This window comes from Lactuca sativa, chromosome 3 (assembly GCF_002870075.4).
Source record: "Lactuca sativa cultivar Salinas chromosome 3, Lsat_Salinas_v11, whole genome shotgun sequence".
Classification (NCBI taxonomy): domain Eukaryota; kingdom Viridiplantae; phylum Streptophyta; class Magnoliopsida; order Asterales; family Asteraceae; genus Lactuca; species Lactuca sativa.
This window is the reverse complement of record NC_056625.2, coordinates 134333108-134353071: the sequence shown is the minus strand read 5'-3', so window position 1 is coordinate 134353071 and position 19964 is coordinate 134333108. Positions and strand designations below refer to the sequence as shown.

Sequence of the window (19964 nt, the reverse complement as noted above, 5' to 3'; positions counted from 1 at the left end):
ATATTGGAAAATGGATTTGTTTCTTTAATTTGTGGTAATGTCTAATTTACCAAATAGGGAAAGATTGTCATAACCCAAGTTTTAATTGGACCGAAACGTGGAATCATGCAAGTTGTATAGTATGATGAATGAGAATTTTCATCTTTGGAAAATTAAGACTAATTACTTGTTCACATGTATATGTGAGTCAAGTCAAGAACTAAGGGATCGAGTACACATTCTTGTGCACTGATCAAGTCCACCACAAAGATCGTTAAGACTATTCGTCATGATTTACTAAAGTTTAGTAAATATGGTTTTACTTACCAGATTAAGTATAATACTGAAAAATTGGAAAAGTTTCGATGTATGGTAGGTTGAATGAGAAGAATCAAAATAGGCAGAAAGATAAAAGTTTCTCAAATCTAAAAAGATGGGAGAGTACTTTAGTATCATGTTTTGTGATCATCTTGATGATTAAGAAACCATTTCACAATTGGTCCTCTAAGGACATCTTAGTGCATTCTTATGGCTAAGAAGAGGAGTCAATAATTATTAAAATGGTTAAATCAAGAAGATGAGTCATACTTCATTCCAAACAATTCTTAGAGTTATACTCCAAGATTGTAACTTGAGTGTCATATCTTAAAGAAAGGTTCATTAACACTACTCAAGTGTAAGAGTAAAGTGTGTCCTACTCATGTACATTTGAAATTGGTAAGTTGTGATGTTTTGGATAAAACAAAGACCAAGTAAGGCCAATTGTGTAAAGTGTTTGTCTTGATAAAGAATCTGCACTATCTCTTTGTGACAACCGTCAATTTTTGGTCAAGTCAAAGTCAACCAAAGTCAACAAGTCAAACCAGTCAGTTCATCTAACCCTTGTATATTAGGGTTTCCATTATGATTTTTATTGTACAACTCGCAATCTTAATACAAAGTATCACTTAGAGTTTTCACGTGTTCGGAAATTCTAAACCCTAATCAGGGTAAGTGATGAATCTACTCGATAAAACATCATTCCATACCCCTCGGGAGCGTATAACAATCATAACGAGGCTTAACGGGGTGTACGAACCTTGCGTTACGAAGCCAAACACTCAAAAAGGTCACAAACATAGTCTCTCCCAACCTCTTTCAATCTATCTCTCTTTACCTCAAATCTCTCCAAATATGTGAAATCTCTCCCAAATCTCTCTAAGTATGAGAAATCTCTCCAAGTATGTGAAATCTCTCCCAAATCTCTCTAAATATGAGAAACCTCTCTCTATAAAAAATCTCTCTCAAAACTTCTTTCAAATTTTTATAATTATTCGGGTCATCCTGACACTTAACTTGGTGAAAAACCGCTCGAAACGGGAAGATACTTTGAAAAATAGCCATATAGGGCCGAAGCCGTTATTAAGAACCGAAGCCTCCCTCTAGAACCGAACCCCCATAAGGAACCAAAACTTGCTGGGCCGAAACCACTTGGACCGAACCGAACCTCGGAAGACCGAAGGTCCCTTCGGACCGAAACCACCCTTCACCCCATTTCGCCTTCGGGTCATCTCGCCTTCGGGCTATTTCGCTTCATGCACCTTCGGTTCATTTCGCTTCCGGACCACCTTCGGTCCTAACCTCACAACCTAACTTCGGTCCCAACCTCTAAGGGCCGAACCCTCGAACCTTCGGTCCCTATGCGAGCAACTTCGATGTAAAGCCTTTTCTTCCCGGTTTTCGACTAGTTTGGCGTTTTAAGCCCGTTTTTGATTATTTTAACGCGGGATTTTCACCCAAAATTATATTCAAACATATAAAACCCCATATTTCATGATTTTATCACATTTTGGGGATAATCCTTATCCAAGATTAGTGGGTAGGATATTTTAGGTAGAGTGTTGACATTGCCTTAGTGTATGACACAAGCAACCACCCCTTACCCACTCTATGACCAGCCCTTGTCCTTCCACCATACCTAGTCATTTCATTGTCCTTTTCCCACCATTTTCTAGCCACACTCTTAGTCAAAGTCTGGAAAAACTCTTATCTCTCCTCTCATTTCTCTTATTCTCCACCAAAGAACAAACTCCATTCTCTCTTACTTCTCTCTCTAAATTTCGAGATTCCAAGGCTGATTTTCAAGTTCTTCATATACTTTTGGTAAGTAATATTATCCTTCATATGATGATTCTACCTCTTTCTACTCAAATCATAGGTTTCTTACACAAACTTCATCATATTTGTGTTAGAACTTCGAATCTTCAAGCAATATCCTAAGTGTTCTTGAGTTGAACACTTCCTTTCCTCAACATCTATTCACTGAAATCACAAAAGGTGAGTTCATAACCCTATATTTTCATGTTTTCTTAAGTTTTAAGGGGGGAAATATAAGTTAAAACACCAAGAACGCAACTAAACTCATCCAACAACTTTCATCAGAAAAGTTGAGTCTTATTCATGGACTGTTTTGACCATCTTAAACTTAATATTATTAAAAACTGTTTAACATTCAAATAGTTCAGATTCTTAAATTTAAAATGACTACTTGCACATCTCCATACGATTTTTCTACAATTTATGGTGATTTTTACAAAACAGCCTATCATTTCAACAACAAATCCGGACTAGTCTGTGAATATGGACATTTTTACACAAGTTAAATGTCTTTAAAAATCATAATAAAATTTAGGAACTAACTAGAAACATTTTCCAAACTCCTAGAATTTACGGATTCTGATTTTGACTTCAAATGATTTTTCTGTGATTTTTTAAGTACAGGAACGAAAAGGTTAAATAAATTAGAAAATGGTTAACAATTTCATTTACACCTTGTAACTTGTTAAGCAAGGTGTGGATCATTATGTGCATATATGTGTTATATTATATGTCATTTTCTCTTGGTAAATAGACATACATCAGAAAACAAGTGGATTCTTACCTCCACAAGTATGGTAATTAATTATAATAAACAAAGTTTATATCCATTGCATACAAACATTTTGATAAACTATAATAGGTATAGTTTATGTTCATTTACATTACAAAAAATTTGATAAACTATGACAAAGATAGTTTATGTTATACGAGCAAACTTCCTACGAAAAGTTTTATTTCTACACAAAAGAGTTTTCGGTTCACCTCACGTAAATCTGTTAATGAATAACTTTGTGAGACATTTGATTCACGTTACTTTTAAAGTAGAGCATCAAAAGTCCTGTAATTGTAACCAAAGTCTCTTAGAGGGAGAGTGTGATAGTTGTGTATAGATCTATATTGGGATTGACACCCCACACCTTGCTGTTAGCTGCAGTAGGACCTCGAGGTCTACGGGTGACAAATGTCATTAACGTCCGACGCTTGAAGAACGTCGTATACAAGGCCGACTGAGTCATAGCATGGTTATAATACCTCATTTAGGGTATTCACAAAACATAAGATTTACGCGGTGTTCTATTACTAAATCGTATTTACGACAAGCTAAACTTGTGCATGTCTTCATAGGTATAGAAAATATGGATATAGTTCTAGTCTTAGGATAGCTAAGACTACATCTTAACTAGAGTTGTAGGTTTCGGCTATAACTGCTGAGTGTATAAGTTGGAGTTATATAAGAGTTCAGTCACAAATCGACTTAGCATTGGTGGGCCCGCCCTATTTCCTGTTTGTTTTTTGGTTGTGGGCCTAGGGCAAACCCATTATATTCAACAGTTTATTTAACTTGAATTTTAAATAACTTATATACACTGGGTGATTATAGAAGGAATCTATGGATCTTCTAGAGTACATTATTTCCTAACATAGAAACTTTCATTTCACATCTCATAAAGAAAATATTGAATTTTCTGGAATCACACTTATTCTCTTTTACAAAGGAAAAACGATTTCTTTCTCAAATAAAAATCTTATGAACTCGCCAACTTAATTGTTGACACTTTTCCAAAACTACTTGTATTCTCAGGAAATCAGTGATATAGGAAATTAACAGCAATTTGAGGATGGGACGTTAAATCGTCAAACAGTTCATTTTGTCGTCATAATGTAATTGATTTTGAACATGTAAACTTATACTATGGTGTAACCTTTCAATTATATTTATGATGGTTGTATTTACTTTGAGCACTATTATACTCGTTGTTGTGATACTATACATGAAGTCCTCCACCCCCGGACGTTTCCGTCATCCTTGGTTTGGGGGTGTGACAGATTGGTATCAGAGCATTGTTTATAGTGAACTAAGTATATCGAACCACCTAAGATATACAAACTGCAAATGCATTGGGACTAAAGTCTCTAATTAAACATTTTCAAATGACTATACTTTTAGAAATAAATAGTTTCTTGTTAAAAGTATACATGCATACATACTAAGGTCGGTATCATACTAGAACAGAACAAAAGTGGTGATAGATTGAACAACACAAGTAGGCTTAGGGATGTATAGTCAGGTCTGGGAATGACATAGCCTGATCAACTATGTCTAACCTAGAAGTGATTAACATATGCCCAGAAATGGTTGTAGTGTTGCAACAAGTCTAAAAACTTACCAACTCTACCTACCAAGAAACATTGAGAACATAAGGCAAACATTAAAATACTATAAGGAGTATTTTGTGGTACTATAACCAACTTATGTGAAAACTAAAGACCCTTATTAGTAGGTCTATAATGACTGAGTGCATACGCTAAGGTTATATATAATTGAAGATACTATAGACTCATAATCTATGACTATTGCTCTACTTCTTGTTCCTTGTTTGGTTGTGGACTTAGAGCAGAGTCATTTATTCGAAGGTCTATTCTATGTAAGATTATGTATAACTGGTATGCACTATGTGATTATAGAAGTGACTAATAATGATCACCCCTATAAGTAATTATAGGATTAGACGTCTATTAATTATCTCTTCTACCCCTATTCTCTCACGAACAACATGGTGGGAGCTCAACTACCAGGAGACCCTATTCTCCTAACCAGGAAGATGGTGGTTAGAACGAAGAAAGCCCCGAAGAGGATCCTGAGGAAATAATAGGGTAAGCCCTCAAAGAAAATTCAGATGAAGATCCGGAGGAAGCGAAACCAAAAAGAAGACAAAGACAAAGAAGAAATAGGAGAAGACTCTGACGAAGAGCCTGAGGTCTACAATACACCCTCCAGTCGCCACACCCCAATGAGGCTTCCATGGTATGACACCTCGATAAGTCGTAGATCTACAGAGAAGGAGTTAGGAACAAGGTTAACACCCTCCCTATGACATGGATGAGGATTTTACAACCTCAACAAGAGGAGGATTAGTAGACAGGGATCTCCTTGTCATAGTATGCCACATCACTCACTAGATTGTACAAACACGAGCATCGGTCAGCCGAAATCATGGACGTTGGCGCTACCACCAAGATCACCGCAATTCGCCTTCGTCACCTGGATGGAGACCATGAACAGATCAGAAAACCACATCAGAGCCTTCAGAGGGAAGTGACCGCAACCCGAGCTAAGATTAGGAGTATCAGGAACTTCACATAATGTTAGAGAAAACACATGGTAAAAGCATAACATCAAATGGTAGAAGCCAGGGAAGAGGATAAGACAATGCAGACTTTCATGTCTTCATTCTATGACCCACGAAGCATCACCCGCCACAAGTAGTGTGTACACTACTAACATATCGATTTAGACTTTGACTACTAGCATGCGTTTAACGACTACCCCTATATATATATATATATATATATATATATATATATATATATATATATATATATATATATATATATATATATATATATATATTCGACCCTTCAAAATCTAGAGACTACACTATTCAAGGGAATCGTAACACTGTCAAAGATTTTCCCATTACATTAGCGAAACATAGACCTATTGTAAGGTCAAATTTTCCCGAACTCTATGTACTAGATTATATCAATAAAAATTTTCATGTATTGTATTTCATTAGTAGTTTACCATACATTTCATAACTTGGTATCACAAACGATTTTCTTATGATAACTCTAAGAGTACTTAATGCATACCTCAAGGTTATGTGTAATTAAGAGACTATCGACTTAGAAATGGTAAGTCTGCCTTGGGTCCTGTTCCTTGTTTGGTTGTGGGCCTAGGGCAGACTCATTAAGTTCAACGGCCTATTGGACCTTAATTATACACGACAGGTAGATACCAAGAGATCTTAGGAGTGGATCAAGCATGGAACCAATTACAAGCGTACATTTGATTCACTACTACTAAACTCATAAATTCATTCATATGGGTTTTCTTTATGAATTTCTTGCAAGATACTTTTAAGTCGGAACATAATACAGAATGTATTATCTGAATATTATGTAACCCATTTTGAAATAATAAGAATGTATTATCTGAATATTATGTGTTTTATGCTTAATTGGTTAATTTTGTGTCTTAATTTAACTAAGAATGTATTATCTGAATATTATGTGTTTTATGCTTAATTGGTTAATTGTGTGTCTTAATTGAACTAAGAATAAAAATAAGCGTCAAAATAAAATAGTAGATAAAGCCAATATCTATAGATAACGTTTTAGTAGTTGAAATGAGGTTTCTGAATATATAAAGAATGCCGAAATCCGAGTTATAACGAAGAAGTTATGACCTGTCGAAGTTTCGCGACAGAACCAGCACGAAGCTAAATGACGTAAGAAGTAAAATTTATGTTAGATAATTATTTAGCATTAGTGATTTAAACGAAATTCGTAGAGTTCGTTAAGCCGAGAGCGTGCATAAAAAGAACGCCCAAATCTGACTTCGTATGAGGAAGTTATGATTTTCTAAAGTTTCGACTTAGCAGTATGCAGCCCGAATACTCGATTTGAGATCGAGTGGTTTTTAGCTGAAACACTCTAAACGAGAATCGAAGATCTCGTTAATAGTAGTGAAACGATAAAAAGATAGGCGAAAACGGACGTCGGATGAAGAAGTTATGATTTTATAACGGAGTTTTCCTGTCCCGGCCTACTAAAAATAAATAATAAAAACATATTCAAAATTAGCCGACGGAGTCTAAACGAAAGTTGTATATCGTAGTCTCACCTACGCGGGGATATAAAGAACGTCGAAAACGGAGTTCGTATGATGAAGATATGAATTTTTTATGTTTATTTAATAATTTCAGTATTTAATTTAAATTAAAAATATTTGATATTATCCAAAGAGGGGGGGGGGGGGGGGGAGTCAGCGATCCTATCCAGGTTACACCCAACGTACTTAGATTTACACCCAGCATAAATCGAGGATCCAGACCCTATAAAAGGGAGTCGAGTGCAACCAATTCTTTTCCTCATTTTCTCTTCTCTCTCACCCGTTTTGCATCGTTTTGCGTGCCAATCATATCCCAAAGCCCCGGTATCATTCCCGAGCCCCGACACAAGTCCCGAAGCTCTGAAGATCCCGAGAAGTGCAATTCCTGAGCCGAAGCTCTGCCCGCAAGGAGCCCGGTTTTTGCGAAGATCTTCCAGATCTACCGAAGAATACTACTTCTGCAAGTTGTAGTGTTGTCCGATCATCTTCTAATCAAGTGAGTGTGTAGTTACTTTCTTCTAGCACATAATTCTGAAGTATTAGATACAAAATATGTGTTATGTATATATTTTGTTGATTATATGTGTGAATGTATATTCACTTTCTTCTATCTCATAGATATGATTTATTCTCTATGAAATATGTGTTATGTGTTTGTGCCTCATCAGTTATGTAGAATATGTATTGAATGAACATGCTATACAGGTTTTAAACTATGTATAAAAATATATATTTTTATCTACTAATATGTTGGGTAGAACATGGGTAGATAATTGATGTGTGATAAACAGATGAGAGGCCTCGATGTCATTGTGATCCAGTCATCTAGCTGAATTTAGATGACGACCACGGACTCTTTCTAAACAGTCCCGTGGAACACTAGCAGGCTCATAACCTGTAGGTGTTAATGAACTTGGGTGTTCATTCACTGTATTCCATTCCCCTCATGGTTGCCTTATTTGGCTCATATTGCTGAGGAATACCCGAAGCATGTGTTGTCGCACCGATAAAATATTCTGAGACTAGGTCCCTTGTGATAGTTGTTTTAGGGACGTAACATGAGAATAATGGGAATGGGTAATTGGGTCATTTTTGGGTTGAGGAAATTTAATTAATTATTTATTGTGGGTTGAAAACCCTATATGCTCACCAGGTATCCAAGCATGACCCACTCAGTTTTATTTGTATTACAGGAAGTGGCGCAAGGGCATAAGATGGATGAATTATCAAGTTGTTTTGTTTACAGGTATGTATATGTATATATTTGTTAAATGACTTGTAATGTTATCGTTTATGCTTTATGGTCTGTATCGGAACATGACATCCCGAGTTTTGATTATATAATGAAAATACATTTCTTTATGAAATGTTTTGGTAAATATTATTTGATCACGTTTTGTTTGTGGGAAAAAATTCCGCAACTCTTTTAAATCAAAAGGATTTACTCTGAAATTATTTTAAAAGCCTAAATGAAACCGGTCTTTTCTGGCCGTGATTTTGGAGATGTCACAGTTGGTATCAGAGCATTAGTTTAAGCGAACTAGGAATTTGTAGGAATTCTAGACTTAAACTTAAAATGCTAAGTGAAATTTTGAGATGTGTGTCTGTTATGTTTTAGACACGAGCACTAGTTTATTTTAGGAAAGTTGCCTAAAATGTTTTATGTGCTAAATGTTATATGTTGCCATATATGATATTATTTGTTCAGATCTATGGTATGTTGTCGACCGGATCTGGAAACCTTATGTGTGTAGGATTCTAAGCGTGCGTCTACGATATTAGAACTAGCATGTTAACATTTTGGAGTGATAAGGATGATTTGAATATTTATCTTGAATAAGGATCTAATTTCACCTTATTCGGTGTATATATCAAAAATGGTGAGAACAAGAAGTGGAGTTGGAAATGCTGATGAAAACAGGAATCAACCACCAGTGATTGAGCAAATACCTGTCGTAGCAGCAGCACCTGAGCCGATAACAATGGTTGGTGTACAATTGATGATTCAGACGATGTTGGATCGTCAGATGGATGAAACGAGACGTCTGCTTCAACAGAATCATGAAGAACTGTTAATTCAAGTGGAAGAGCCCGAAGTGAATGGAGGGCGATCTGAAGGAGAGAACTTCAGTGGAGTTATTGGTCAAGAAAACCCACCTGTTAATAGACGCAATAACCAAGATGGAGGAAATAATGGACTAGGATGCAAGTACAAGGACTTTTTGACTTGCAAACCATCGACCTTCACTAGAAAGGAGGACCCGATCGGAGTCATGGATTGGATATCGGAAATGGAGCTAGCCTTCATGACATGTGGTTGCAGAGGCAAGTTTCAGACTACTTTTGCAGTACGTTAGTTTAGGGGTTGAGTTGTTCGTTGGTGGAACACTCTGGGGAAGACCCTAAGCCCTAATGAGCCATTGCAGTTGACCTGGGCGGAGTTCTTGGTGCAGTTCAAGCGCAAGTTCTGCTCGACTCAAAATCAGTTGGAGTTGGAGAATAAGTTTCTAACATTGACAAAGGGCAGCATGTCAGTCGATGAATACACAAATGCTTTCACAGACAAGATGGAGTTTGCTTTGCGCATCATGCCAGATGAGCTAACAAAGGTGGATCGATATGCGAAGGGACTCCCATGGGAGTACGAGGTGCCAGTACATCAGGCACACATTCTATAGGCAGCTATCTGAGCTGCCAAGTCTGTTGAGAACATGATTAAGGGGAGAACCACCGACAAGGTTGAATTTAGTGAAAAGAGAAAGTTTGAGGAACATCTGGTTCTTTTTCTTTCTCTATATAAAGATAGAATGCTTGTCATAATTCGTGAACTAATGCAACGTCTAATTTGATTTTGTAATTAAAAACGTTAGGTTGAAATATCTATGGATATTGCTACAAGAAACATTTTATTCAAGGATTAAGTTATTACTCAACAAAGAAGAATTTAAATTATTAAAAGATAAGATGAATTCAGAAGCACTTTATTATAAATATAGCAAACAGAATTCCAGTGGTAAGAAAAGAAAATTTTCAAAATCTGATTCGAAAAAGTTTGGTGGAGGAAAGGGAGGAGAAGCGGAGTGGTGTGTTAAGTGCAAGAAGAAGCACTCAGGGAAATGTAGTGAGGATGTGACCTGCTACAAGTGTGGGAAGATTGGGCACTATGCCAACGAGTGTCCGTCCAACAAGAGGATGTGCTTTGGATGTAACGAAGAGGGGTACATTTTGAAAGACTGTCTGAAAAAGAAAGAGGCAGCAAAACCCAACATTCCACCAAATCCGAAGGCGAGAGCCTTCCAAATGACACTTGAGGCTGCGAAAGATGAAGTTGATGTCGCTTCAGGTACCTTTCTCGTAAATGAATAACCTGCTCAAATTTTGTTTGATTCTGGAGCCAACTACTCCTTTATTTCGCATGAGTTTGGTAGAAAACTAGTTTTGCCTGTTGATAGACTGGATAATGCTTTATTAGTCGAAGTTGCTAGTGGCTAGTTTGTACCTGTTATCCATCGTATGAAAAACATCTTAATCGACCTTAATGGGAATAAGTTTCACGAGGAATTATTGCCTATCGAACTTAATGGTTTCGACATCGTGTTGGGAATGGATTGGCTTAGCGCCAATGATGCCGAGATTTTATGCAAGAAGAAAATAGTGAAAGTGAACCCGCCAGGGAAAGAGTCATTTATGGTGTATGGGGATAAATGCAGAGTGAATTCTGGAATCATTTACCTAATGAAAGCCAGAAAGTGTTTAACCAATAGGTGTACATCATGTTTAGCATTCTTGATCGATGCTAAGAAGGAAAAGAAGGTGATGCAGAATATTCCCGTGGTGTGTGATTATCCAGAAGTATTTCCCGAAGATCTTCCTGGATTACCACATGATAGACAAGTGGAGTTCAAAATAGACTTGTTACCAGGAACCACACCAATAGCAAAAGCACCTTATCGATTAGCACTGACGGAGATGAAGGAGCTAATGATGCAACTTCAGGAGTTATTGGACAAAGGTTTCATTAGACCTAGTTCATCACCCTGGGGAGCTCCGTTGTTATTCGTGAAGAAGAAAGATGGAAGTATGAGGATGTGCATCGATTACAGAGAGTTGAACAAGGCAACAATAAAGAATAGATACTCGTTGCCAAGGATTGATGACCTGTTTGATCAATTGCAAGGTTTGAGCTATTTCTCGAAGATCGATCTAAGGTCAGGATATCATCAGCTAAAAGTAAGAGGGAAAGATATCGAGAAGACTGCATTCAAAACTAGATATGGACACTACAAGTTCTTGGTTATGTCGTTTGGACTAACCAATGCTCCAACAACATTCATGGATTTAATGAATCGGGTTTGTAATCCATTCCTTGATAAATCTGTGATAGTGTTCATAGACGACATTCTGATTTATTCGAAAAGCCAAGAGGAGCATGGCAGACACTTGCGAGAAGTGTTAGAAGTTTTGAAGAAGGAGAAGTTGTATACAAAGTTCTCCAAATGTGATTTTTGTATTCGAGAAGTCCAATTCTTGGGTCACGTGGTCAACCAAGAAGGGATAATGGTTGATCCAGCAAAGATTGAAGCTGTGATGAAGTGGGAACAACCAAAAACTCCCACGTACATCCGAAGCTTTTTGGGATTAGTCGGATATTACCGAAGGTTTATCCAAGGCTTTTCTTCGATCGCTAGTCCATTAACAGCTTTGACCCACAAAGGAGCTGCTTATGCTTGGAATGATAAGCATAAAGAAGCATTTGAGAAGCTAAAGAAGAAGATATGTGAGACACCGATTCTTTCTCTACCTGATGGAGTTGAAGACTTCGCTGTTTATAGCGATGCGTCTTGGGTTGGATTGGGTTGCATTTTGACCCAAAGAGATAAGGTGATCGCGTATGCATCTCAACAGCTGAAAGAGCATGAAAAGAACTACCCGACTCATGATTTGGAGTTGGCAGCAGTAGTTTTCGCTCTAAAAATATGGAGGCATTACCTCCATGGCATGAAGTACAAACTTTTCACTGATCATAAGAGTCTCCAATATCTCTTTATTCAGAAAGAATTAAATATGAGACAATGACGCTGGCTAGAATTACTTAAGGACTACGATTGTGAGATACTTTACCACCCCGGTAAAGCTAATGTTGTTGTTGATGCTCTCAGTCAGAAAGTCAATCTTGAAGGAAAAAGGCCAAGCGCATTGAGAATAGAAGTCGTCTCGACAATTGCGGAGAGTATAAAGAAAGCTCAAGAGGAAGCTTCTGTGAAGAATGATCGAAAAGAAGAACATTTGGGCAAAACGTTGGTGTTCGGTATAAACAGTCACGGACTGAAGTTGTTCCAAGATCGGATTTGGGTACCTAAGTCTGGAGGAATAAGAGATCTTCTGATGGAAGAAGCTCACAAGACCATGTACTCGATTCGTCCTGGTAGCACTAAAATGTATAAGGACCTGAAACCCTACTACTGGTGGCCAACGATGAAGCTTGATGTTGCAAAGTATGTGGTCGAGTGTGTGACTTGTGCAAGATTCAAGACAGAACATCAGATACCATATGGGAGTTTAGAACCTTTACCTGTGCCTATGGGTAAATGGGAAGACATTGCTATGGATTTTGTCACTAAACTGCCCAGAACAAAAAGTGGTCACGACATGATTTGGGTGGTCGTTGATCGATTCACTAAGAGTGTGCATTTCATAGCAGCCAAGGAGAAATGGTCTATGGAAAAGCTTGCAAATTCTTACGTGAAGGAAATTGTGAGGCTTCACGGTGTTCTGTTAACGATTGTATCGGATCGTGACATCCGTTTCACCTCGAGGTTTTGAAAAAGTCTACAAGCGGAAATGGGTACTAAGTTGTGTTTAAGTACAGCTTACCATCCACAGACTGATGGTCAGAGCGAAAGAACGATACAAACACTTGAAGATATGCTGAGAGCATGTACCCTGGAATTCCTAGGTAACTGGGATGAACATTTACCGTTGGTATAATTTTCCTACAATAATAGTTTCCACTCGAGCATAAAGATGGCACCTTATCAATCTTTGTACGGACAGAAGTGTCGTACGCTGTCTTGTTGGCTTGAGGCTGGGGAAAAGCAGTTTATGGGACCCGAGATGGTTTATCAAACCGCTGAAAAGCAGAAAATAATCAGGGAAAGAATGTTAGCCGCTCAGGATCGTCAAAAGAGTTATGCTGACAAAAAGCGAAGACCGATGACTTTTGAAGTTGGAGATTCGGTTTTGCTTAAAGTCTTGCCATGGAAGGGACTTATAAGATTTGGTAAAAGGGGAAATCTAAGTCCAAGGTTTATTGGACCGTTTAAAGTTCTTCAGATGGTTGGGAACCAAGCTTACAAGCTCGAACTACCAGAAGAACTGAATGGAATTCATAACACTTTCCATGTGTGTTATTTGAGGAAGTTCACGGGAGAAGTTTCCAACATGATTCCACTTTCGGAGTTGAGAATCGATGAGAACAAAAGGTTGATTGAAGAACCAGAGGCAATCGTTGACCGAAAGACTAAGAAGTTGCGACGCAAGATGGTCGAGTTAGTGCTTGTCCGATGGAAACACACGAATGGGCCGAATCTCACCTGGGAAACGGAGAGTGACACGATGAGTCGCTACCCGCAATTGTTTCTTGATGTGTGATTTCGGGGACGGAATCATTCTAAGGTCGAGAGAATTGTAACGTCTGTGTTTCTGGGCTTGTCATTAATAGCAATATAATAGTCTAGGTTAACCTTTGTAACCCATTTTGAAATAATAAGAATGTATTATATGAATATTATGTGTTTTATGCTTAATTGCTTAATTGTGTGTGTTAATTGAATTAAGAATAAAAATAAGCGTCAAAATAAAATAGTAGATAAATTCGATATCTATGGATAATGTTGTAGTATTTGAAACGAGGTTTCCGAATATATAAAGAATGCCGAAATCCGAGTTATAACGAAGAAGTTATGACTTGTCGAAGTTTCGCGACAGAACCGGCACGAAGTTGAATGACGTAAGAAGTGAAATTTACGTTAGAGCAATATTTAGCCTTAGTGATATAAACCAAAGTTGTAGAGTTCGTTAATCCGAGAGCGTACATAAAAAGAACGCCCAAATCTGACTTTGTATGAGGAATTTATGATTTTCTGAAGTTTCGACTTAGCAGTATGCAGCCCGAATACTCGATTTGAGATCGAGCGGTTTTTAGCCGAAACACTCTAAACGAGAATCGAAGATCTCGTTAATAGTAGTGAAACGATAAAAAGATAGGCGAAAACGGACGTCGGATGAAGAAGTTATGATTTTATAACGGAGTTTTCCTGTCCCGGCCTACTAAAAATAAATAATAAAAACATATTCAAAATTAGCCGACGGAGTCTAAACGAAAGTTGTATATCGTAGTCTCACCTACGCGGGGATATAAAGAACGTCGAAAACGGAGTTCGTATGATGAAGATATGAATTTTTTATGTTTATTTAATAATTTCAGTATTTAATTTAAATTAAAAATATTTGATATTATCCAAAGAGGGGGGGGGGGGGGGGGGGGGGAGTCAGCGATCCTATCCAGGTTACACCCAACGTACTTAGATTTACACCCAGCATAAATCGAGGATCCAGACCCTATAAAAGGGAGTCGAGTGCAACCAATTCTTTTGCTCATTTTCTCTTCTCTCTCTCTCTCTCTCTCTCTCTCCCGTTTTGCATCGTTTTACATGCCAATCATATCCCAAAGCCCCGGTATCATTCCCGAGCCCCGAAGCAAGTCTCGAAGCTCTGAAGATCCCGAGAAGTGCAATTCCCGAGTCGAAGCTCTGCAGGAGCCCGGTTTTTGTGAAGATCTTCCAGATCTACCGAAGAATACTACTTCTGCAAGCCGTAGTGCTGTCCGATCATCTTCTAATCAAGTGAGTGTGTAGTTACTTTCTTCTAACACATAATTATGAAGTATTATATACGAAATACGTGTTATGTGTATATTTTGTTGATTATATGTGTGAATGTATATTCACTTTCTTCTATCTCATAGATATGATTTATTCTCTATGAAATATGTGTTATGTGTGTGTGCTTCATCAGTTATGTAGAATATGTATTGAATGAACATGTTATACAGGTTTTAAACTATGTATAAAAATATATATTTTTATCTACTAATATGTTGGGTAGAACATGGGTAGATAATTGATGTGTGATAAACAGATGAGAGGCCTCGATGTCATTGTGATCCAGTCATCTAGCGGAATTTAGATGACGACCACGGACTCTTTCTAGACAGTCCCGTGGAACACTAGCAGGCTCATAACCTGTAGGTGTTAATGAACTTGGGTGTTCATTCGCTGCATTTCATTCTCCTCATGGTTGCCTTATTTGGCTTATATTGCTGAGGAATCCCCGAAGCATGTGTTGTCGCCCCGATGAAATATTTTGAGACTAGGTCCCTTGTGATAGTTGTTTTAGGGACGTAAAGTGAGAATAACGGGAATGGGTAATTGGGTCATTTTTGGGTTGAGGAAATTTAATTAATTATTTATTGTGGGTTGAAAACCCTATATGCTCACCAGGTATCCAAGCATGACCCACTCAGTTTTATTTGTATTACAGAAAGTGGCGTAAGGGCATAAGATGGATGAATTATCAAGTTGTTTTGTTTACAGGTCTGTATATGTATATATTTGTTGAATGACTTGTATTGTTATCGTTTATGCTTTATGGCTATATAGACAAAAAGAGAGCTTAAAAAGGGTGTTTCTTACCTACCTTTGCCTATGTATCTAAATATAAATGATGGACCCCTGGTTGTTGGTGTTATTCGGGTGGTAATATTGTCTTACAGTAATAAGGTTAGAACCCTTTAATAAAAGAATGTTGTTTTTATCCGTATTTCCTGGGATACTATTTAATTAAGGTGCTGCTAGTTCCCGGTAAGGCCCTTTAATTTGTATCGTACGACTATTGTGTATTGGCTAATCACCATACACCATTAGTTACTAGTTCTTAATGTATAAATATAAGTTTTAAGTAGAGAATATGACTGTGAATGTATAATTTTGTGTATTATACTGTGAATTTATTATATTGCTTCTAAAATATTATATGAAAGAAGCATTATACATAGATATGATTTTCTCTAATTTTGAATAAAGTGTGTAGAATTTAAACTATGAATATTGTATAAATTAAACATTGAAAGAAACACTAGTCTTCATATCTGAATGTATAAATGTAAGTTTTAAGTAAAGAATTTGGCTGAAAATGTATATTTTTTTTGTATCAAACTTTGAATTTATTATTTAAGTTGTGAATTTATGTATTAAAGAGTGAATTGACTATATTAAGCTGGAAATTGATTGTATTTAGAAGCCGTCCTTCCCATATATATATATATATATATATATATATATATATATATATATATATATATATATATATATATATATATATATATACACCACACGTCACTGATTTTGTATAGTCGGTTGTCAGCCTTCTCCCACGGGCCGTTTAGAATGACTCCCTCCACTATAAGTCATTTTCCCATTTTTCTTTGACTCCTTCATTGGATCTCTGAGATTATAGGCTTCACACATGTAGTTCTATAATTAACTAATATTTTAAAAACTGGTTTTTTTAATTGACCGATCTGGTGATTGGTTACCGATTCAAACCGTCAACCCAGACATAGTAAAATCATGAACACATAAACATAGACATTAATGAATATAAAATTACAATCCAACATAAACACACTATATAATCACACTAAAGAATGTAATGACACAAGAATATAACTCAGCTAGGTACCTCAAGAAAAAATAGAAAAATCCAACACAAGTCAATAAGTCTAATGTTAGCCGACACTCAATTTGGAGAAATCGAACACATACATGGTACAATGGTCATCGGTTTCAAAAGATCTGACGTTTAATATGAAAAAACTTTTAATTTGAGATTATCAACATTTCAATGTTCGAATAGGAAGATCGAGGGATAACCTAATGGCTTATTGGTATTCAATATGTGTTGGAATGAACTTGTGTTAACGGGCTAAGTGAAATACAAGTCTAATTCACAGGTTCAAACGGTCTTTCACCTACTTTATGACACAAGTTCAACTCAATTTGTTGAGAAACATCCGATTCAATCTAGAAATCAGCATAGAACCGTTAACACTTGAAACACTCTGTTCTCCGATTCTCATACCGGATCAAACCGGTTTCTAAAACATTACTATTAACACAATATATAGGTGAAACCATCTTGATTTTTATAGCAAGCAATATGGATATTTATAGTGAGCAATATCGATGTTGCCATTACAAAGCCTTTAAGATGCTAAACAGAGCGAAGGCAACTAAATTCTCTCGCAACCTTCAAACCAACTAAAAATCATCATAATAAATGAGGTTCTATCAATTCATCATTCAATAATTCCTAACATAAACAAAATGCATTAAATTCATTGTGAACTAAGATTACATTCTCTAACAAACCATATTGATTTCGAACTACCTATCCGACGGGAGACATTTTTCCGGTGACTTCTCAAAAGATTTACTATCAATCAAAACCACCACAAATTCCAAATTAATGACAACCTAATTCTATACTAATAAGTTTAAAATCACATGTCACAAAATTAAACATTAATCTCTTCATAATCAACCACGACCTCCTCCACATCGACTTAATCCCCCCAAAATTACTCGAGCGTGAAATGGCATTGACGAAAACCTACAAAAAGAACCCAAATTTAAACACCATCTTTAGCTTTTCATTTTTAAGTCAAACTTTTTCATTTTTAATCTTCAAAATCATTCAAACTTATTAGAATATAGAGAAGATAACGAAAACCCAGATGATATTCTAATAGGACTTCAGTATTGGAAAGTTATTTGAGTTGAAAAACTAAAAAGATTCATCTGAATTTTGTATTTGAAAAGTAAGGTTTTGAATCTTTGATTCTTTGAATCTTTGAATCTTTGACTCTTTGAATATGAAAATTGCTTACTTGGGTCAGAATCGATGAGCATAGCAGTCCCTCCAAATCCACATGTTCCACCATTTTTCTTGTTTTTCTGCCAATAACTGTTAAAAGCATAAGAAGCATGAGCAACAATGGAGTCCGGAAAATAACAGCTTCCGGTGGGGCTAATCGGGTCACAATCGGCGCCGCCTTCTCCACAGGCGTAATCCATAGCTTCCTGCAACTTCTCCGACGGCACACTGGGTTTCGCAACGCACCACACTCCTTCATGCGCAAGTGGCGGTGCTGCTATCGCACCACCGTCGCCCATCGGTGGTGGAGCAGCCATTGCACCTCGACCTCTGCGGCCGTGACGAGGAGTAGGATAGGGATTGCAGGGCGGTAGATCATATCCATAATGCGGTGGTGGGCTGTTAGGTGTACCCGTCATCGGAGGTTGCATCTCCGGCGCAAAAGGTAGGGACAGCGGCGGCGGTGAAGTGACCCCGATGAGCGGTGGGAGAGGGGTGGTGGCGGCGTCGGAGGGAACAGAGTAACCCACTTCCGATGCGAGTTTTCTTGACCTGGGTTTCTCTTGTTTCGTCTCAAAAGATATCACATTCACTGTTTTCGACCGGAAAACACCCAAATCCGCCATGGATTTCAAGTTCGAGCTCAAAATTTCAACAGTTTCGTCAGAGAAATCATGTGTTTTCAAAGTATAAGTCGAATTTATCTCTTCCAGTAACTTAAAAACAGGTTTAAGGTACGATTTGAGTAAACATTTTGAGGAAATCAAAACAGAAACTCTAATTTTCCTCTCTAAGCCCCATCTAACAAGAGAATGATAAACATTCTCCATTGCAACAAGTGTTAACCTCGAAATTTCTTCTTGGTCTTCAAAGCTTTTGTCACCACACAGAAGCCTATTAGAAACAACAATGGCGGTTACATTTACAGAAGGGTAACGAGATAAAACATGAGTCCTAAGCCACGTTTCCGCCATTAAAATGCTGGTTGACACCTCGTCGAGCTTCCTTTCATCCAAGAATACTCCCATTGCATGTGATGTCGACTGTAGTGCCTCTTGTACTGAACCATGGTTATTGAGACTTGAGATTTGTAGCAGTTCTTGACCTGCAACTGATAGAAACACAAATCTGAGCAAGAAGAAGAAGAAGAAGAAGGAAGTATGGAGTTTGATTGAGCTTACCAGAGACATAGAGGAAGAAAAGAGGAGCAAAGAGACCCGCCATTTTCAACATTGTGAAAGAATCGGAGAGAAAAGTAGTGAAGGGAAACAAGAAATAAAGGTGTTGTATCTGATGGGTCAGAGTGTTGGTAATGCCCTGTAAAGTTTTGGGGAAATGGGAAATTGATTTTCTGAAAATGTGAAGACTTCAAACGGTAACTTTATGTTGTACGAATTATTGGTTTACAAATGTTACATGTTCAAATGTACTTTGCTTAGCCAATTTTTATAGGTACCCTTCAAAAGTTATGTATCCCTATATACGATTGTAATAGTGTTATGTACATTTTGGTTTATGTTATGTATATGTTATGTATTCCTATATACAAGTGTAATAGTGTCTATGTTCTTTTTGGTTTATGTTATGTATCCCTATGCAATAGTGTCTATATACCTTTTGGTTTATGTTATGTATCCCTATGTAATAGTGTTTATATACCTTTTGGTTTATGTTATGTATCTCTATATACAAGTGTAATAGTGTCTATCTACCTCTTGGTTTATGTTATGTATCCCTATATACGAGTGTATATATATATATATATATATATATATATATATATATATATATATATATATATATATATATATATATATATATATATATATATATATATATATATATACCTCTTGGTTTGATATTGTATAAGAATAATAGGTATTAATAAACATTAATAATTTGATTTGCAAATTTAGATATGAAAAAAAAAATACAAAATAAAATAAAAAAAGTTATG

The 19964-nt window shown here is 36.8% G+C and overlaps 1 protein-coding gene across 1 annotated transcript; it reads right to left on the bottom strand.

Annotated features, from left to right (window-relative positions):
• Positions 1–17437: 17437 nt before the first annotated feature.
• Positions 17438–19349, bottom strand: LOC111881045 (glucan endo-1,3-beta-glucosidase 3). The gene is made up of 3 exons (XM_023877438.3): positions 19189–19349; positions 18021–19118; positions 17438–17743 (listed from the first exon to the last, which is right to left on the bottom strand). The coding sequence occupies exons 1-3, from the start codon at positions 19238–19240 to the stop codon at positions 17712–17714; spliced, it is 1182 nt and encodes a 393-aa protein (XP_023733206.1). The 5' UTR covers positions 19241–19349; the 3' UTR covers positions 17438–17711.
• Positions 19350–19964: the final 615 nt, after the last annotated feature.

Bases quoted from the DNA above. Each gene is read 5' to 3' on its own strand.
- LOC111881045 (XM_023877438.3), bottom strand. From the start codon at position 19,240: ATGTTGAAAATGGCGGGTCTCTTTGCTCCTCTTTTCTTCCTCTATGTC. The intron at 19,119-19,188 runs GTAAGCTCAATC...TGTTTCTATCAG, and splicing joins TTTCTTCCTCTATGTCTCTG to TTGCAGGTCAAGAACTGCTA. The intron at 17,744-18,020 runs GTAAGCAATTTT...TTCTTTTTGTAG, and splicing joins GCTCATCGATTCTGACCCAA to GTTTTCGTCAATGCCATTTC.